This window comes from Staurois parvus, unplaced genomic scaffold (assembly GCF_062004578.1).
Source record: "Staurois parvus isolate SC_StPar_1 unplaced genomic scaffold, SC_StPar_1.0 ptg000554l, whole genome shotgun sequence".
Taxonomy (NCBI): Eukaryota; Metazoa; Chordata; class Amphibia; order Anura; family Ranidae; genus Staurois; species Staurois parvus.
This window is the reverse complement of record NW_028318350.1, coordinates 2,052,501-2,075,217: the sequence shown is the minus strand read 5'-3', so window position 1 is coordinate 2,075,217 and position 22,717 is coordinate 2,052,501. Positions and strand designations below refer to the sequence as shown.

Sequence of the window (22,717 nt, the reverse complement as noted above, 5' to 3'; positions counted from 1 at the left end):
ATGAATGGGCTGCTGTGCCCACACAAGCATGGCATGCAGAACCACCCAAATGTGAACCTAGATTAATTGAACCTACAGTCAGGGAACACACACTATGAATGTAAATAAATATCCTCTGAATGATTTTTTAGGGACTACATATGATTGCGTATCTGGTGAGTGCGCAATCTTATCATTGTTATCACCATAGCACCAGACTAGACCACTGGACTTTGAAGATCATCTGGATCTCCTGTGCACTTTTCATTGTGGACTACTGTTTGATTTCCTAGTCCTGTACTTTGCACTTGATTGGTCACTAAACAGTGACAAGATTATCACTTTATGCTGCACTTTATTTCAATTTATATGAGCTGGTTTCATGCTTTTTTATGATGCATGCATGCATTTACCATTGACACGCTTTTTGCACCATTCAGTCACTTGATGTTATTATTTGATATAAGTACCGTTATTTATTGTTTTTTAGCGCTACACCCTGCTTTTACTAGATACAGTACATGGAAGATGACAAAAAATGTCACAGACGATACTACTTTTCATTGACAAAAACATGAAATATACTTCAAAAATTTGCACTATAACGTAAAAAAAAAACTGCTTTAAAATGACCTGAAAACGCGTACGCTCAAGTGTGAATGGGGCTTAGATTGCTACTGTGCTGCCCTGCTGGAGTGTAGCATCTGTACCTGGCTGTATATCATCAGAAGAAGCTGACAGCTCTGTCTTCAGGAAGTAAAGTAGCAGAAATAAAAGTCTGCCTTTCTCCACTTGCTTCGTCTATTTACAACTTCACTGAGCACTCGGTAAATAGTCTCTGGACAAGTCATTTTTGGACAATGTCAAGCTTTGTTCCCTGCCGGATCGCTACTCCGTTGCCTTGGATGGAGCTGCCAGTGTCTTCTGTTGGTATACAGCACGCTACAGATGCTGCACACTTCATCAGGGAGGCATAGCAGCAATCTGACCAAAGACAAAGTCTGCTTTCCTCAACCACAGCCAAATGCTGCAGTTATTGATCTGAGCATCCAAGCAGACTGAAAACACTCCTTTTCTGCCCGGGGGCAGTTTTTTTAGGAAGGAAAGGAGCAGGTGGACTTGTGGTGTTGTGAGTGTTGGCTTTGTGTTTTCTCAGTGGCAAGATTGTAAAACAACAGGGGACTACCCACAATAGCTGAATCTTTAATCTGATAGGTTGTACCCAGGGGTGGACTGACCATTCGAGCACTCGGGCACTGCCTGTGGGCCCGGGGTCAGTAGGGGGCCCCATGAGATGCCCCTGGTACCTTTCATAGGCTTTTTTGGGTGTGGTTTGAGTGTGGGCAAGGACACAGGGGCCCCATGATCCCCTATTGCCTGGGGGCCCCATGAATTGTCAGTCCACCCCTGCTGAAAACACTCCTTTTCTGCCCGGGGGCAGTTTTTTTAGGAAGGAAAAGGAGCAGGTGGACTTGTGGTGTTGTGAGTGTTGGTTTTGTGTTTTCTCAGTGGCAAGATTGTAAAACAACAGGGGACTACCCACAATAGCTGAATCTTTAATCTGATAGGTTGTACCCAGGGGTGGACTGACCATTCGAGCACTTGGGCACTGCCCGTGGGCCCGGGGTCAGTAGGGGGCCCCATGAAATGCCCTGGTACTTTTTCTATAGGCTTTTTTTGGGTGTGCTTTGAGTGTGGGCAAGGACACAGGGGCCCCATGATCCCCTATTGCCCGGGGGGCCCCATGAGTTGTCAGTCCACCCCTGGTTGTACCTATTGTGTACGGGAACCCTGCTGACTCCTCTCTGCATTAGGGTTCAGCTCCTCCCCCTTTATACTTACCTGAGCCTGATCTTGATCCTGCACTGTGCACAAGAGCAGCGGCTCTCTTGGATCTCTGCCCCCTCATAGGATTCAGAGACAGCAGAAGGAGCCATTGGTTCCCGAGGCTGTCAATCACAGCCAGTGAAGAGGGAGCGGGGCTGAGCCGTGGCCAAGCCAGCTCGAGCTTGAGCCCACACGAGGTTTGCTACGGGGGCACACGGCAGGGGGTAAAATCCAGGAGGGCCAGCGGGGGACCCCAGAAGATGAGGATTGCCGCTCCTCTGTGCAAAGCCATTGTACAGAGCAGGTAAGAATAATAACACGTTTGTTATTTTAAAGAAAAATAAATATGGGTTTACAATCACTTTAAAGTATGTATTGCACCCTTTTACAAGCATCGCTTTCAACTAAAATTATCCTATGCTCTCCTATGAAACAAAGTGAGGTAACTTGTCTGTTAATTCACCCGATTTATTTATTCAATATAGTTAACAAAGTTTAAAAGTTTTATTTCAAAGTAATTACTTAGCTACGATGTCAGTAAAGTGACATGATTGTTGTATCCACCCCTCACCTCACCCCCACATTCTCCGCCCGCATCACTCACCTCCTAAACGACATCTCTGACTGGATGTCGCTCCATTTCCTCAAGCTCAACCTCTCCAAAACCAAGCTTCTCGTCTTCCCCCCAGCCCGCGCCCCCCCCCCCCATCCTTTCCATCACTACCAACAACACCACCATCAATCCCGCCCAGCAAGCCAAGGTCCTTGGCGTCATTCTGGACTCAAACCTTTCCTTTCAACCTCATATCAAATCACTTACAAACACATGCAGGCTCCACCTCCGGAACATCGCCAAGATACGCTCCTTCCTTACCCCAGACACCACTAAACTACTCGTACACTCCCTGATTATCTCACGCCTGGACTACTGCAACTCCCTCCTCACTGGCCTACCCCAGTGCAGGATCTCCCCGCTCCAGACCATCCTGAACTCAGCGGCCAGACTCATCCACCTCACCAGCCGCTCCACCTCTGCCACCCCCCTCTGCCTCTCCCTCCACTGGCTCCCCATTGCCCAACGCATTAAATTCAAATTGCTCACCCTGACCTATAAGGCCATTCACAACACTGCCCCTAACTACCTCACCGACCTGATTCCCAGGTACCACCCTACCCGCACCCTTCGCTCTTCACAGGACCTCCTTCTATCCTGCTCCCTGGTCTCCTCCTCCCACGCACGACTGCAAGACTTGTCCAGGTCCTCCCCCATCCTCTGGAACTCACTACCCCAATCCATCAGACTGTCACCTTCCCTCCTCACCTTCAGGCGCTCCCTGAAAACCCACCTCTTCAGGGTAGCCTACCCCACCCTCACCTAACAGCCGCTGCCCTTCCCTCCTCCTACCACTCCATCCCCCACAGCCGTTTCCTCCTGTACCTCTACCCCCTCCCTCCTAGATTGTAAGCTCGAAAGAGCAGGGCCCTCGAACCCCTCGTGTGCTGTTTGTAGTTACTGTACTGTTTCATGTATTGTCCCCCCTCTATTGTACAGCGCTGAGCAAACCCTTTGGCGCTATATAAACTCGATAAATAAATAAATAAATAAATTGTTCTTAAATTTAAATATGTTTTATATCACTTTCGGTACTTGTCTGGTAATTCATCTGATTTATTTATTTAATATATATTATATATATATATATATATATATATATATTATATAAAAAAAAAGATAGATAGATAGATATAGATATATATATATATATATTTTTTTTATATAATATTATATATTAAATAAATAAATCAGGTAAATTACCAGACAAGTACCCAAAGTGATATAAAACATGTTTAAATTTAAGAACAATCATTTCAACTAAACAGGCGTCAGCAGGTGTATAAAGGGTTAATATCATCAGAGCACACAAAACGCATACCAGGCACTGAATCCATACCACCAGGTGCTGCATACTCCAGGTGCCAGTGTTTTACTGGCTGCATTTAGCAATGACTCCAATGGTCACAAAGTCTGACCCTTTGGGGATACTAAGAAAGTTCTGTGCAGAGTCTGCAATATGCCAAATGGCATCACTGACACCTGTGACACATTTAAGAGGCGACACTTAAAGCCGGGGTAGAGGGGGTCAAAGTGGCATTTGTCATCACCAATGTTTTTTTTGCACATTCAGCTGCGGAGCTCTGAAATTAGATCATTTGCTTGTATAAACCCCCACGGCTCTCTGAAAACACAGCGGAATGTATGAGATTCAGTTTAGAGTTTTATAGGTTAATGAGAAGCAGTCAAAGTGATCTCACCGGCTTTCAATGAACTCGGCTAACACCTATACTCCACAGCTTCATCGCTTTCTGGATATTTTCACACATAAAGACAAATAGAAAACTTTGAAAAATGGCAAACTCTTCATTTAGACTTGAAATGCTAAAAAAAAAAAAACTATTTCTTACAAATCTATGCAATGCTTAATGCCCCACCCCAGGATAATGGGTGGGAGGATGGGATGGTAGAAAAATAGTGTTTTCAAAAATATTTAGCAAATATTACAATAATCTGGCACATGCTGTTGCCATTATTCCTGAAATGTTAAAAAGTGAATTCCTTTTTTAACCATTTCCATACCGGGCAATTTTACACCTTCCTGCCCCCAGGCCAGTTTTCAGGTTTCAGCGCTCTCACACTTTGAATGACAATTGCGCGGTCATACAGCATTGTACCCAAACTAAAATTTTATCATTTTCTTCACACAACTAGAGCTTTCTTTTGGTGGTATTTAATCACCGCCGGGTTTTTATTTTCTGCTAAATTGACAAAAAAAGACCAAAAATTTTGAAAAAAAACACACGTTTTTCTTTGTTTCTGTTATAAAAGTTTGCAAATAAATAATTGTTCTTCATAAATTTAGGCCGAGATGTATTCTGCTACATGTCTTTGGTGAAATTAACCCAAATTAGGATGTATTATTTAGTTTGTAGGAAAGTTATAGAGTTCACAAACTATGGTATAGATCTGAATATTGATCAATCCTGAAGTACTGACAGCCAATCTAATTTATTGAGGTCCAAGAATGTCAGAATAGTACAGATATCCCCCAAATGTCAGAACAGTACAGATATCCCCCAAATGTCAGGACAGTACAGATATCCCCCAAATGTCAGGACAGTACAGATATCCCCCAAATGTCAGAACAGTACAGATATCCCCCAAATGTCAGAACAGTACAGATATCCCCCAAATGTCAGGACAGTACAGATATCCCCCCAAATGTCAGGACAGTACAGATATCCCCCAAATGTCAGGACAGTACAGATATCCCCCAAATGTCAGGACAGTACAGATATCCCCCAAATGTCAGGACAGGACAGATATCCCCCAAATGTCAGGACAGTACAGATATCCCCCAAATGTCAGAACAGTACAGATATCCCCCAAATGTCAGAACAGTACAGATATCCCCCAAATGACCCCTTTTTGCAGAGTAGACAGTTCGACGTACTTCATAAGAGGAATGGCGAGTTTTTTGAAGTTGTATTTTTTTTTGTCATAATTTTTCGGAAAATGAAAAAATTCAAAAAATTAGTTTCACTATTTTTTTTTTACATACTGTCACCAGTGCAGTACAGCGTCATCATATAACTGGCATGGCGGTGATCAGGGACACTGACTGGTGACAGTATGAAAAAAAAAAAAATATATATTTTTTTTTTTTTTTTTTTTTTAAGATTTTTTTTCATATTTCACTATGACCAAAGTAATACAATGTTACCATAGTAACATTGTACTACTTTGGGGAAGTGATCAGTATTTTTTTTTTTTTTTACACAATTTGCTTATAGCAAAGAATTACTTTGCTATAAGCAAGCATTTACCTGAATGACATCGATTCATTCAGGGTTTTTTTTTTGTGCTTAGCTGTGATTTGGCCACAGCTAATCACATGACATGTGCATGTGATTAGCTGTGACCATTCACAGCTAGGCAGTAGTATACAATGGATGGCATGAATGAAGCCATCCATTGTATACAACTGTCATGTGACCTGCTGTGATTGGTCACGGCAGGTCACATGGTACCAGCAACGGGGGCCGATACTCAGATCTGTCATCGGCCGTGTCCGAGGTACACGGCCGGTGACAGATAGCACCACTGCGCAGCTCTGCAGGAGCGCAATCTGCGCATGTGCGGGAGGACGCCATATGGCGTCCACCCGGAACGCTGATGACATTTGCCGGCCGCCATTCGGCCATAGGGTGGGCAGCAAATGGTTAAAGAAGTAAGGGGAAATGCATTTATTTAATAGGAAACCTGCATCATGTTTTACTGACTGTGCTCTACAAACTAACTATTTCTAAGTTTAATTAAAATGAATTTAATTGAATATACTAAAGCCTCATCCACATTGGCTCTCCTGCATTTAGAAAAGCAAAGTGATCTAGGAAGTATGACCAACTTTGATGTCTCCCAGATCATTTCTTCCTGCATTGTAGTGTTCCTGCTTTGTTTCGGTGACAGTTTTCCACTCACCTCTTTCCATTCTTCCATGAGTTTTGTCAAACTTGATGGTGCCAATAAGCTCACCAACAGAGCAAATTTTGCTGATTCAAATTAAATTTCAAGCTTTGTATGGCCATCCTAATTTTTCTAAAAAAATCCCGCAAAAAGTCAAAACCTGTTCCCACCGTATCCAGAGCTAAATAATTAGATCCTGATGGAGATGAAATTGTTGAAGTTTCCAAAAGAATATCATTGTCTATATACAGTAACATCAAAGTGATATTAAACCCAAAAGTAAACATTTATTATATTGCAGCTTACCAATTCTTAGATGTGATGGCTGCATTAGTTTTGTTTTTTAGGCTTTCTTTCCTTTATTTTTTCCTTCTGGTGATACAGTCAGTAAGTCTGTTTATTTTTCAAAAGAACAAGCTGTTCTGCAGATGAAGCAGTTAGAGGGCTTAGACAAGACATTTTAACACTGACAGGGGTGCTAACAATGATCATTTATTTATGTAAAACCTTTATACCAAAAGGAAATAACTGTTATTATAAATGCTTGTGCAACTGCAGTGGGCGATGGACTTCAATTTGTTAGTGTATCTAAATCTGGTAGTTCATTTAACACTCCCCCTCAACCCAGACTGACCATGCTGCTGTCCAAAGGTGTCCCTGTGCTCATTTACCCAGACGGTACGCACTCTAATACAAGAGGTGTGTTATTGGTCAGATCACCAGGTGAAAACAGAGGGGGAAAAACCTAATATGAAAAAACTAATGCAGCCACCGCATCTCAAGATTGGTAAACTGCAATATTTAACATTTTCAGTTTTGGGTTTAATATTATTTTAAAGGGAATAATCAACATAAAGTAGGTAAGTATATGTAGCAATATCCATGTACTCGCCACGGGCATTTCCAGATTCTGTACGTATAGTATGCATACAGTGGGGCAAAAAAGTATTTAGTCACCACCAATTGTGCAAGTTCTCCCACTTACAGAGATGAGAGAGGCCTGTAATTGGCATCATAGGGAGACCTCAACTATGAGAGACAAAATGAGAAAACAAATCCAGACAATCACATTGGCTGATCTGGAAAGAATTTATTTGCAAATTATGGTGGAAAATAAGTATTTGGTCAATATGAAAAGTTCATCTCAATACTTTGTTATATATCCTTTGTTGGCAATGACAGAGGTCAGACGTTTCCTGGAAGTCTTCACAAGGTTGGCACACACTGTTGCTGGTATGTTGGCCCATCCTCCATGCAGATCTCCTCTAGAGCAGTGATGTTTTGGGGCTGTCGCTGGGCAACACGGACTTTCCACTCCCTCCAAAGGTTTTCTATGGGGTTGAGATCTGGAGACTGGCTAGGCCACTCCAGGACCTTGAAATGCTTCTTACGAAGCCACTCCTTCATTGCCCGGGCGGTATGTTTGGGATCATTGTCATGTTGTAGGACCCAGCCACGTTTCATCTTCAATGCCCTTGCTGATGGAAGGAGGTTTGCCCTCAAAATCTCACGATACATGGCCCCATTCATTCTGTCCTGTACATGGATCAGTCGTCCTGGTCCCTTTGCGGAGAAACAGCCCCAAAGCATGATGTTGCCACCCCCATGCTTCACAGTAGGTATGGTGTTCTTTGGATGCAACTCAGCATTCTCTCTCCTGCAAACACAATGAGTTGTGTTTCTACCAAACAGTTCTATTTTGGTTTCATCTGACCATATGACATTCTCTCAGTCCTCTTCTGGATCATCCAAATGCTCTCTAGCAAACTTCAGACGGGCCCGGACATGTACTGGCTTAAGCAGGGGGACATGTCTGGCACTGCAGGATCTGAGTCCCTGGCGGCGTAGTGTGTTACTGATGGTAGCCTTTGTTACGTTGGTCCCAGCTCTCTGCAGGTCATTCACTAGGTCCCCCTGTGTGGTCCTGGGATTTTTGCTCACCGTTCTTGTGATCATTTTGACCCCACGGGGTGAGATCTTGCGTGGAGCCCCAGATCGAGGGATATTATCAGTGGTCTTGTATGTCTTCCATTTTCCAATTATTGCTCCCACAGTTGATTTGTTCACACCAAGCTGCTTGCCTATTGCAGATTCAGTCTTCCCAGCCTGGTGCAGGTCTACAATTTTGTTTCTGGTGTCCTTCGACAGCTCTTTGGTCTTCACCATAGTGGAGTTTGGAGTGTGACTGTTTGAGGTTGTGGACAGGTGTCTTTTATACTGATAACAAGTTCAAACAGGTGCCATTGATACAGGTAATGAGTGCAGGACAGAGGAGCCTCTTAAAGAAGAAGGTACAGGTCTGTGAGAGCCAGAAATCTTGCTTGTTTGTAGGTGACCAAATACTTATTTTCCACCATAATTTGCAAATAAATTCTTTCCAGATCAGCCAATGTGATTGTCTGGATTTGTTTTCTCATTTTGTCTCTCATAGTTGAGGTCTACCTATGATGCCAATTACAGGCCTCTCTCATCTTTGTAAGTGGGAGAACTTGTACAATTGGTGGCGGACTAAATACTTTTTTGCCCCACTGTACATGATAAGCAGGCAGCACATTCAGGCAGTGTTCAGGAATTTACATTGTCATCTATGCACATTGTATTGTGTAGTCATTCTGATATACACATAGCCAACGCAAGGCACATTCTCAGTACAAACTGTCAATGAACCTGCCGGGACCCCACAACAGGGACAGAAGCGTCGTCCCATTTTAGCTCTCAGACCTCACACCCAATAGAACTTTGAGGTTCTTCAGCTTTTATACACTCAGCGGGTTGCAAACTTTATTGTAATTGTGGCTGATATTCTGACCTGTTACACGCAGGATTCTTTATGAAACATTAAAGTTGTGTATAGCTCATAAATAAAAGTGTAAGGAGAGTTTCTCAAGCAAGTATTGCCTCATTATTGTAAAAGTAAAGACTGGAGAAATGTATGAAAGTTGTGAAGCACTTTGATCTGCTCCCCAATGAGTGAGCATTTCTTGTTTTATGCTGCTTACCAACTAATGAAGGGATAACGTTGGCTTTTATCCTTGCCAGTTTGCTTCCAGGAAAACCTATGAACTAATCAGCTGTCCCTGCTAATCAGTCATCTGGTCAATGACCTTTTCACATAAATCCTAAACTCTGGCTGCATAAAATGGAGGCTCTGGAATCAGAAGGGGCCCAGCTTTGAGGGTTGCCGAGTGTCCTATGGAATTGGAGACCAAAAGGTTAAACGGCAAAGTCATATCCTGCCTGGGTGAAAAATGTTCAGTAAAAGGCGTGAACTCTAACACCTCAAGACAAACTTCATTACCAGCACTGTTTGTTTTCAGTCCTGAGTGGAACAAAACATTCATGTCCCTCATTCCATCACATTTCATATACAAAAATGGAATAATATATTACGGTGAACACTTACCACTTGTATGTGGCCAAAGATTTTACATAATGCTGAGTTTACCATCCTAAAGGGATAAGTGCATTTGATTTACATGATAGAAAAACGAATGCGCCGCGCTCCTATATATAAGTATATACAGCTTGTACTACTAACGTGTATCAATATAGTGAATAGTGACTATACCACTAATTACATATATTACATATAAATCACATGCACAGTGAATACTCCTAAAGTGATAGTGCCTTAGTGGGTGCTATGGTGTAAACCCATATTGCACCTCTATATAGCTGTGTACATACTATATAATTGATGCAAACACATATGTGCACGTGCTGGTAATACACAAATAAAGAATAAAGTCTTTAGAATAAATGTGCAAGTGAATATTCTGTTCCTTTTCTCCAAGTGCTAGATGGTCTCCTTATATGCTCACCTCTATATTTGCCTGAACAAATCCAGCTGACCCAGTTAGCAATGTCTGACAGACAGAGGAAACGTAAGATCCAAGTAGACATGCACATTGTAAATACCTACCTGCAATACAGCTAGGGAAAATCACTGGGAAAATGGCCGCGCCCATATGGGCTTCGGGAAAATGGCGGCCGAGAGATATAAATAGCTGGGCATACACAGTCGTGGCATCCAATCACATTCCCCCTGATGAAGTCACGTGACCCTGTGACGCAACGCGTAGGGGAGGGGCTCTGACGTCACGACATTGCACTGGAGAAGCGAGTAGATCCGAATACAAGCACAGGCAGATAGCACTGCAGGGGCAGCTACAGAGAGGTTCTTGTTACCGGATTTTTCACCTGCTGACTGCCATCTATACCTGTCTGGATCACATATGAGCTGTATGCCACCAAGTTATACCTGTTAGTGGCAGAAATAAATTCATTTTTTTGCACAAGGATAAGACACTATGGTCTGCTTTTTCTTCTTTGACCAAACATCCCATGAGCTGCTATAAGGAGGAGTGAACGAGGAAACAACCCCAGGAGGGGAACTGGGAGATCCCAAGAGAGCTATTCAGTGTACTCATTGATACACAGGGAGATAAAGGAAAGAACAGGAGGATCCATCCATAGGTATGTCCACCTTATAGGACGGCTGGAGTAAAGGCATCATCCCATTTCATCTATCCTGGAAGGATAAAAAGCGTATTTGCCTGGATTTGTTCAGGCAAATATAGAGGTGAGCATATAAGGAGACCATCTAGCACTTGGAGAAAAGGAACAGAATATTCACTTGCACATTTATTCTAAAGACTTTATTCTTTATTTGTGTATTACCAGCACGTGCACATATGTGTTTGCATCAATTATATAGTATGTACACAGCTATATAGAGGTGCAATATGGGTTTACACCATAGCACCCACTAAGGCACTATCACTTTAGGAGTATTCACTGTGCATGTGATTTATATGTAATATATGTAATTAGTGGTATAGTCACTATTCACTATATTGATACACGTTAGTAGTACAAGCTGTATATACTTATATATAGGAGCGCGGCGCATTCGTTTTTCTATCATCTATACACACTAGTTAAGTGAGTCAGTGTAAGTGCCAGCGCACCCCATACACTTTTAGATTTAATTATTTATCATTTACCTCAATTCATAATAGCTCACAAGTATTCACTACAATTGTGCATTTGATTTACACTTTAACCCCTCGCCTACCGGGCGCTTCTACCCCCTCCCTGCCTACAGGACACTTCTACCCCCTTCCTGCCTACAGGGCACTTCTACCCCCTTCCTGCCTACAGGGCACTTCTACCCCCTTTCTGCCTACAGGACACTTCTACCCCCTTCCTGCCTACAGGGCACTTCTACCCCCTTCCTGCCTACAGGACACTTCTACCCCCTCCCTGCCTACAGGGCACTTCTACCCCCTTCCTGCCTACAGGGCACTTCTACCCCCTTCCTGCCTACAGGGCACTTCTACCCCCTTCCTGCCTACCGGGCACTTCTACCCCTCCCCGCCTACAGGACACTTCTACCCCCTTCCTGCCTACCGGGCACTTCTACCCCCTTCCTGCCTACAGGACACTTATACCCCCTTCCCCGCCTACCGGGCACTTCTACCCCCTTCCTGCCTACAGGGCACTTCTACCCCCTTCCTGCCTACAGGGCACTTCTACCCCCTTCCTGCCTACAGGGCACTTCTACCCCCTTCCTGCCTACAGGGCACTTCTACCCCCTTCCTGCCTACAGGACACTTCTACCCCCTTCCTGCCTACAGGGCACTTCTACCCCCTTCCTGCCTACAGGGCACTTCTACCCCCTCCCTGCCTACAGGGCACTTCTACCCCCTCCCTGCCTACAGGGCACTTCTACCCCCTTCCTGCCTACAGGGCACTTCTACCCCCTTCCTGCCTACCGGCACTTCTACCCCCTCCCTGCCTACAGGGCACTTCTACCCCCTCCCTGCCTACAGGGCACTTCTACCCCCTTCCTGCCTACCGGCACTTCTACCCCCTCCCTGCCTACAGGGCACTTCTACCCCCTTCCTGCCTACAGGACACTTCTACCCCCTTCCTGCCTACAGGACACTTCTACCCCCCAACCTGTATTTCTCCTGTGGATCAAAGGATTGCAGTTCCTCCAGCACTCCTGTGACCCATTTTCAGCTGACAGCTGGCTAAAGCCGGCTGTCGGCTGACGTCACTCAGCCAGTTCAGCCTGGGGAAAGATCCCGACTTTAAAGATCTTCCCCCAGGCTGGCATTCACCACTCCCTGCTCAAAGCGGCTGTGAGAACTCAGCGATCAGCGGTAATGTGAACGCTCAGTTCTCACCCTAAGAACTGGCGGGGCACAGATGCAGCATCAGACCGATGCTGCATCCACCTAGGTAAGTATGATTTTTTTTAAAAAAGAAAAACCATAACTTTCCTTTAATGCATACTCTAAGTTTAAAGTGTTACTAAACCAACAACAGTACAATCAGTCTGTAGATGCAGTAAAGCATGCTTGTTATACTCACTGTGGATCCTAAGGAGTTAATCCTCTGCATTGTGTAAAAAGGAAGTTTGATTTTGTTTTCTCTGCCTTCCTCTTGTTCAAATGTCCACCTGATAAGACAAACTGAACCCGCAGCCACATGCACATGCTCAGTTTAGTGTGTATTGCTAGAGAAGTTTTTTTTTTTTTTTGGGGAGAGTGTATGTGAGTAGCACAGGGCCAATCAGCACTGGCCAGGCAGAGGGTCAGGGGTTTTGCATCCTCCTAGAGCAGAAAGAAAACTCCTCCTACAAGCTTTAACCAGTACTCTGCTGAAGTCACAAGACTGCTCTAACTGCTGATTAGAAAAGGTATTTAGCAGTTTATATTTACTAAAATAATTGCACTTCCATGTTCTGTGTACTGTGGGAGACCAGATATAGTGAATGCGGGGTCCGGGGTTTAGTAACACTTTAAGGTCTTATTCACATGCGCTGTATCAATGCATACCCTGTGATGTCAAGTGGGATGCAGCGGAATCATGATCATGGCCACTGTTTGCAATACGACATCCGAGTGGGCCCCCAATGCAGTGTGAGGGACCCACATGGATGTCATATCACTTCCATGCAATGCCACCAGTACAGCCACTAACTCTTGCTCCCTAAGAAAGTCCAGTACACTCCGATCACTGCATACAGTATGTTCCTGAATTGGCGATTGTGGCCCATTTATAGCTACAGACTGATATGGAACGTAGGCAAGCATGAACTGCAGGACTTAGACACAGTCTATACCAGCAATGGGCAAACTACGGCCCGCGGGCCGTATACGGCCCGGAGGACCTTTTAATCCGGCCCGCGGAGCGTGATACATTGGCTGTCAGGATGTGTGTAGGCGGGGCAGCGTGACGAACATGAGGGAAGCTAGGCTCCTCTCACAGTCCACCCTGAAGACCGGAACGGCGCGGGAACACGGCGAGAGGAACACGCGGAGCAAAGGTAAGTGAATTGACACAGGGGGGACTTGGCTTACTACTTGGGGGGGAATAGTACAGTGGGGGATGAAATACTATATGAGGGATGAATTAATATGGGGGATGAATTAATATAGGGAATTAATTACTATAGGGGGGATGAATTACTATATGGGGGATGAATTACTATGGGGGATGAATTACTATATGGGGGATGAATTACTATATGGGGGATGAATTACTATATGGGGGATGAATTACTATGGGGGATGAATTACTATATGGGGGATGAATTACTATATGGGGGGTGAATTACTATGGGGGATGAATTACTATATGGGGGATGCATTACTATGGGGGATGAATTACTATATGGGGGATGAATTACTATATGGGGGATGAATTACTATATGGGGGATGAATTACTATGGGGGATGAATTACTATATGGGGGATGAATTACTATATGGGGGGTGAATTACTATGGGGGATGAATTACTATATGGGGGATGCATTACTATGGGGGATGAATTACTATATGGGGGATGAATTACTATATGGGGGATGAATTACTATATGGGGGATGAATTACTATGGGGGATGAATTACTATATGGGGGATGAATTACTATATGGGGGGTGAATTACTATGGGGGATGAATTACTATATGGGGGATGCATTACTATGGGGGATGAATTACTATATGGGGGATGAATTACTATATGGGGGATGAATTACTATAGGGGGGATGAATTACTATATGGGGGATGAATTACTATATGGGGGATGAATTACTATGGGGGATGAATTACTATATGGGGGATGAATTACTATGGGGGATAAATTACTATATGGGGGATGAATTACTATGGGGGATGAATTACTATATGGGGGATGAATTACTATATGGGGGATGAATTACTGTATGGGGGATGAATTACTATATGGGGGATGAATTACTATAGGGGATGAATTACTATGGGGGATGAATTACTATATGGGGGATGAATTACTATGGGGGATGAATTACTATATGGGGGATGAATTACTATATGGGGGATGAATTACTATGGGGGATGAATTACTATGGGGGATGAATTACTATATGGGGGATGAATTACTATATGGGGGATGAATTACTATGGGGGATGAATTACTATATGGGGGATTAGTTACTATGCTTACTATGGGGGAATATTACTATACTTACTATGGATGACACATACACATCATTCATCTACTCTTGGTCCGGCCCCCGGGTCCAATATATGAACCCATTGCGGCCCTCAAGTCAAAAAGTTTGCCCACCCCTGGTCTATACTGTGCAAACCTTTAATGAATATTACTCATAGTTACAAGCCTTCTATAGTATCAATTGTTTGGATACAAATAAACATAAAATAAACATTATACATGACAACAGTAAAAATATCAACAGTTACAATTTACTTACAGCTATATATTTGTGGGACTGTAGGAAGCATGTTAACAACTAATAGAAGTTAATAATTGTATTCATATTTTCTGCATTAGTATCCTTCTGAACATTACACAGTAAATGTGCACTAAGCAAAAAGATAAAGTATTACTTACGATAGTGTGGATCAATGTAACCATTTCTTGGGTCCATTGCAAAAACGGTGCCCCGATATGGAACAGAAGGTTCAGGTAGATGGGTTATAGATCCATGGATTTCTTTCTTTATTAACGAGGCCCTTTCCTCACTCGATGTAGGAGGCTCCTCACTGATTTTGCTAAGGCCTTGCACTCCTTGTGCCTGCATGGTAATCGCATTCCTTCTTTCTCTGTGATACGTCTGAACGGGACTTTCATCTTCTGGAAAAAATAAAAAAATTTAATCAAAAATACTCTCATAAATGGCCACTAAGACTAATGAAACGAACTGAGTTGTCCACATTTATCTGACATAAAACACTGGAGTGTGATGTTTTAATCTTTCATTCTATGAAAAAAGTTAAAGAAATTCTGATTAGGTGCTGCTGGAAACTTTCCACTTTTATTAATCCAATGAATATATATGTCCAGTAACTGTGATAAAAGTTCTAAGAAACAGAAGCAGATTCTAGGGGCAAAGACTGCCTGGCTTGAGTGATTTGCCAAAACCCTTCCTGAATAGTGCAGCTATTTCTCAAACCCAGACAGAAATACATTTGGCAACGCATAGCAAAGTTATTCTCCAAAGAACACAGCTGGCCCAATAACATAGGTACAAACATGGGCACCTGGGGACACAACACAACTCGGCTGTACCTTAACCCCTCGCCTACAGGGCACTTCTACCCCCTTCCTGCCCACCGGGCACTTCTACACCCTTCCTGCCTACAGGGCACTTCTACCCCCTTCCTGCCCACCGGGCACTTCTACACCCTTCCTGCCTACAGGGCACTTCTACCCCCTTCCTGCCTACAGGGCACTTCTACCCCCTTCCTGCCTACAGGGCACTTCTACCCCCTTCCTGCCTACAGGACACTTCTACCCCCTTCCTGCCTACAGGGCACTTATACCCCCTTCCTGCCTACAGGGCACTTATACCCCCTTCCTGCCTACAGGGCACTTCTACCCCCTTCCTGCCTACAGGACACTTCTACCCCCTTCCTGCCTACAGGGCACTTCTACCACCTTCCTGCCTACCGGGCACTTCTACCCCCTTCCTGCCTACAGGGCACTTCTACCCCCTTCCTGCCTACAGGGCACTTCTACCCCCTTCCTGCCTACAGGGCACTTCTACCCCCTTCCTGCCTACGGGGCACTTCTATCCCCTTCCTGCCTACAGGGCACTTCTACCCCCTTCCTGCCTACAGGGCACTTCTACCCCCCCTGCCTACAGGGCACTTCTACCCCCTTCCTGCCTACAGGGCACTTCTACCCCCTTCCTGCCTACAGGGCACTTCTACCCCCTTCCTGCCTACAGGGCACTTCTACCCCCTTCCTGCCTACAGGGCACTTCTACCCCCTTCCTGCCCACAGGGCACTTCTACCCCCTTCCTGCCCACAGGGCACTTCTACCCCCTTCCTGCCTACAGGGCACTTCTACCCCCTTCCTGCCTACAGGGCACTTCTACCCCCTTCCTGCCTACAGGGCACTTCTACCCCCTTCCTTCCTACCGGGCACTTCTACCCCCTCCCTGCCTACAGGACACTTCTACCCCCTTCCTGCCTACAGGACACTTCTACCCCCTTCCTGCCCAGGCCAATTTCCAGCTTTCAGCGCTGTCACACTTTGAATGACAATTGCACGGTCATACAACACTGTACCCATATGAAATTTTTTATCATTTTTTTGAGATAGAGCTTTATTTTGGTGGTATTTAATCACCTCGGGGATTTTTATTTTTTCTTAAACAAACCAAAAACCACTGAAAATTTTGAAAAAAAAACGTTTTTTTCTTAGTTTTTGTTATGCAATTTTGAAAATAAGTGATTTTTCTCCTTCACTGATGTGCGCTAATGAGGCTGCAGTGATGGGCACTGATAGGCTGCACTGATAGGCTGCACTGATGGGCACTGATGAGGAGGCACTGGTAGGTTGCATTGATAGGCATCACTGATGGGCACTGATACATGACACTGATACATGGCACTGATACATGACACTGATACATGGCACTGATACATGACACTGATACATGGCACTGATACATGGCACTGATAGGCGGCACTGATAGGCGGCACTGACTGGCACTGATAGGTGGCACTAATGCACACTGATAGGCGGCACTGACTGACACTGATAGGTGGCACTGATTGGCAGCACTGATAGGCGGCACTGACTGGCACTGATGGGTGACATTGAAAGGCAGCTCAGATGGGCACTGATATGTGGCATTGATGTGCACTGGTATGCACTGATATGTGGCATTGATGTGGCATTGATGGGCACTGACAGGTGGCACTTCTGGGGCCACACTTATCATCAGGGCACACTGATCATCAGTGCCCTGATGATCAGTGTAGATGTCCCCTCCGCGGAAAGCCGACTACTGGCTGTCCTCTCCTCTGTCAGCGTGACAGCTCGAGAGGAGAGAAATGCTGATAACCGTCATTTCCCTGTTTACATGTGATCAGCTGTGACTGGACAAAAAAATGAAGGCACAGTTGCAGTTTAGAAATTGCCCTTCAAATTTGAGGTGGCTAAAGTGCAGTTTCAATGAATGTCAATGGGCGACTAAAAATACAGTCGAAATATACACATTTTTAGTTTTTGGGTTTTTTTTGTCAAAGGATCTGTCAGTTTCTTTAGCCAGTGTGTATAATATATATATATATATATATATATATATATATATATATATATATATACTGTATTGCCAAACGTATTAGGACACCCCTCCAAATCATTGGATTCAGGCGTTCCAATCACCTCCATGGCTACAAGTGTATAGAATCAAGCACCTAGGCATGCAGACGGCTTCTACAAACATTTGTGAAAGAATGGGTCACTCTCAGGGCTCAGTGAATTCAAGCGTGGTCCCGTGATAGGTGCAATAAGTCCATCTGTGACATTTCTTTGCTACTAAATATTCCATGGTTAACTGTTAGTGGTATTATAATAAAGAGGAAGGAACTGGGAACAACAGCCACTCAGCCACCAAGTGGAAGGCCACCTAAAATAACAGAGCGGGGCCAGCACATGCTGAAGCGCACAGTAACCAACTGTCTGCAGAGTCAATAGCTAAATACCTCCAAACTTCATGTGGCCTTCAGATTAGCACAACAACAGTGCGTAGAGAGCTTCATGGAATGGGTTTCCATGGCCGAGCAGCTGCATCCAAGCCTTCCATCACCAAGTGCAATGCAAAGCGTCAGATGCCGTGGTGTAAAGCACGCCACCACTGGGCTCTAGAGCAGTGGAGACTTGTTCTCTGGAGTGACGAATCACGCTTCTCTGTCTGGCAATCTGATGGACGTGTCTGGGTTTGGCGGTTGCCAGGAGAACGCTACTTGCCTGACTGCATTGTGCCAAGTGTAAAGTTTGGTGGAGGGGGGATTATGGTGTGGGGTTGTTTTTCAGAGGTTGGGCTTGACCCCTTAGTTCTAGTGAAATAAACTCTTAAGGTGTCAGCATACCAAGACATTTTGGACAATTTTACAACTTTGTGGGAACAGTTTGGGGATGGCCTCTTCCTGTTCCAACATGACTGGGCACCAGTGCACAAAGCAAGGTCCATAAAGACATGGATGAGCGAGTTTGGGGTGGAGTTACTTGACTGGCCTGCACAGAGTCCTGACCTCAACCCAATAGAACACCTTTGGAAGCGGAGACTGTGAGCCAGGCCTTCTCGTTTGACATCACTGCCAGACCTCACCAATGCACTCCTGGAAGAATGGTCAAATATTCCCATAGACACCCTCCTAAACCTTGTGAACAGCCTTCCCAGAAGAGTTGAAGCTGTTATAGCTGCAATGAGTTGGACAACTCAATATTGAACCCTACGGACTAAGACTGGGATGTCATTAAAGTTCATGTGCGTGTATAGGCAGGCATCCCAATACTTTTGGCAATAGGGTGTGTGTATATGTATATGTATGTGTATATATATATATAATCTTCCCCCCAGCCTGGACCCCACCCCCCATTGACTTCTCCATCATGTCCAACAACGCCACCATCAAACCTGCCCCGCAGGCCAGAGTACTTGGTGTCACTCTGGACTCCAACGTATCCTTCCAGCCCCAAGTCCAATCTTTAACAAACTCGTGCAGACTCCACCTCCGCAACATGCAGACTCCACCTCCGCAACATCGCCAAAATCCGCACGTTCCTAACCCCAGAAACCACTAAACAGCTCATCCACTCCCTCATCATATCACGACTTGACTACTGCAACTCCCTCCTCACTGGCCTGCCTCGCCGCTGGCTATCCCCGCTTCAGTCCATCCTGAATACGGCCACCAGACTCATTCACCTTTCCAACCGCTCCGTTTCCACCACCCCCCTCTGCCAATCCCTCCACTGGCCTCCACTCAGTGTCCTCTACCCCCCTCTGCCAATCCCTCCACTGGCCTCCACTCAGTTTCCTCCACCCCCCTCTGCCAATCCCTCCACTGGCTTCCGATTGCGCAACGGATCAAATTCAAAATCCTAACACTGACGTACAAAGCCGTCCACCATACTGCCCCGAACTACATCACTGACCTAATATCCAAGTACCACCCAACACGCACACTCCGCTCCTCACAAGACCTCCTTCTCTCTAGTTCCCTGGTCTCCTCCTCCCATGCCTGCCTCCAGGACTTCTCCAGGGTGTCACCCATCCTCTGGAACTCCCTGCCCCAACCCATCAGATTATCACCTACTCTCCTCTCCTTTAGGCGCACCCTGAAAACCCACCTCTTCAGGGAAGCCTACCCCACCCCCTGCTAACTTGCCGACCTCCTCCACTCTTCCTACCACTCCATCCCCCACAGCTATCTCCTCCTGTGCCACCATCCCCTCCCTCCTAGATTGTAAGCTCCAAGGAGCAGGGCCCTCGATCCCCTCATGTTTTGCATTGTATTGGTATTGTTCTGTCACATGTTCTGTCCCCCTTTGTAATGTACAGCGCTGAGCGAACCATTGGCGCTTTATAAATACTGTATAATAATAATAATAATTATATATATATATATATCTCCACTGATGGCTGAATTCCAATCTATCTACAACATGTAAGTTCCTGCTTGCCTTTCAGAGTCTTTTGTATTCCCTATGGAAGCTCTTTTACTTTTTACACTGAGCCTTCTCTGTGTTTTGCCCTGTTGATGTGAAGAATAATTATCTTGCTGCTTTATAAGCTGAGGGGTCACTGGTATCTTTTTCTATGCAAAGCACAGATGTTTGTAAAAATTACGTATTTATATATTAGCTGTAGAACAAATAATAATCATGAGAAATAGAGGGGAATTGATAAAAACTGGAGTAGCCAGAATCTGATTGGTCGCAATGTACAGCTGCTCCAGATTCTGTCTGCTTCTATTATAATCAATTCCACCAGTAAGTCTATTTCTATAGGAATTTGCCTATGTTTATGGAAAATGCAAACTATCTGCAGAACTCCAAATTTAAGGAATGTCAAGGAAATCTTGGCATTCGAATTTTATCTTGGCTGATTGTCCTGCCATTCAACAGCTACAATCCTACGTATCCTGTGCTATTTGAGGAGTTTATGTAAATATCAGCATTCATCATCAGTCAACCATGTACTTATATGAGAATGTTTAACCACTTCCTGTCCGGACACTTTTACCTCCTTCCTGACCAGGGCAATTTTCAGCTTTCAGCGCTATCACGCTTTGAAATGACAATTGCGCGGTCATGCAACACTGTACCCAAATTAATTTTTTACCATTTTTTTGAGACAGATAAAGCTTTATTTTGGTGATATTTATTCACCGCTGGGATTTTTATTTTTTTTGCTATGTAAATGAAAAAGTCCAAAAATTTTGAAAAAAAGTGTTTTTTTTTATAAAATTTTGCAAATAAATAATATTTCATCATAAATCTTTGCCAAAATGTATTCCATTATCTTTTTAGTAAAAAAAAAATCCAAATTAGTTTATAACAAAAGTTATAATTTTTAAACATTTTTTTTACATTTTTATTTTATTTTTTGATATTATTATTTTTATTTATTTTTTTACATACTGTCACCCTATCAGTACAGTGTCACCATGGTGACACTGTACTACTTGTGGGGGGTGATGAAGATTTGTTTTTTTTTTTTTACACTGATTGCTTTTACGCCCATATAGGATGTAAAAGCAATCATTTCTCTTTCTCTCTGTCTGCATTCTTGCACTCATTGAGAAGTACTGAGTGAGCTGTGATTGGTCACAGCTTGTCACATGGTACAAGGCTGTTGTGAATAGCCTTGTACCATGTGACCTCTGTGATCATTCACAGATTTCACACGTAGTAAGCAATGATGTCACAAGTGACATCTTGCTTACTACTTTGCATGTGATCACTGATTGGCCAATCAGTGATCACATGATCGGGACCTCGTACAGAGGTCCCGTCCGACGGTCGGTGTTTCACTGTGTCCGGAGGACACAGCGGGCACCGGATCGCGGTGCTGCACGCTCCCGGGGAGCGCGCACAAGCAGGGTGCGGGGAGGCCGTTTATAAACGTCCACCTGACCCTGCACTGCCACCGTCCGGCCGTTTATATACAACGGCCGGTCGGGAAGTGGTTAATACAACCACAAAAGGTATAGAGTATCAAGGTGCAGTGTGACTGTGCTTCTTTATAGGAGATTGGATCTCATAGCATGAAACTGGGGAGGCTAAGGTTAGCCATACACGCATGGTTCCTATAATTCTGCCAACGGGCTGAAGAAGAGAAATCTCGTTCCCCCTGCAGGCTAAATGGCATGGCTGGATGCATCTTCCCTGACAGCTGCTGTATTCAAACTGTAGCTGACTGAATACCCAAACAGTAACTGCATCTGATAGGATATAATCACTGATTGGCTGACAATTTTACATTTTTTTATTGACTTTTGTTGAGTCGGGCAGTGCTGGAAGAGCCACCTAGGGTTCGAATGTCCGCCTATTCAGCAGAAATTAGAAAAAAATTCAAGCAGTGAACGACTAGTATCTTTAAACAGAGAGGTTTTTTAAAGAAAGAACTGCAAATTTTCAAACAGTGAAACTGAAATTACAACTGTGTACAGGGCAGAAAGTGAAGGGAAATCAAATTTTTCAGATTAGCCGCAGAAAAGAAATCTCTAATAAGGACAGTTGGTTTGTTGTCAGCTGCCATAGTTGATAGTTCCCCTAAAGCCGGCCATGGATGGATCGAGATTCAATCCATGTGTGGCCTGGCTGACTGTACCCAAGTCAATCCAAAGATTGGCTACAACCAGCTTGTTGGACTTTTAGCATGCAAGTACTGTCGGCGGCTATAGCTACTATCAGTAATCCTTGTGTCCTGTCAGCCGGCAGAACACAATAGCACTGCAAGAGGGATTTCCCCATCAACAGTCAGTGTCGATGGGGGAATGAAGTGGTTTTCTTTCTTTGCACTCGTCTAAAGAAAACTGCATCATCTATGGGCGGCTAAAATAATGGTGA

The 22,717-nt window shown here is 44.4% G+C and overlaps 1 protein-coding gene across 3 annotated transcripts in view; it reads right to left on the bottom strand.

The window, feature by feature from the left end:
- The window catches only part of GLI3 (GLI family zinc finger 3), a 487,507-nt gene that overhangs the window by 321,864 nt on the left and 142,926 nt on the right, over positions 1-22,717 (bottom strand). For 2 of the 3 annotated variants that reach the window (XM_089691206.1, XM_089691208.1), the window contains exon 3: positions 15,235-15,477. In XM_089691206.1, coding sequence (XP_089547332.1) covers positions 15,235-15,477 — 243 coding nt within the window. The remainder of the gene's footprint in view (positions 1-15,234; positions 15,478-22,717) is intronic. The other variant, XM_089691207.1, reaches the window with a different exon arrangement.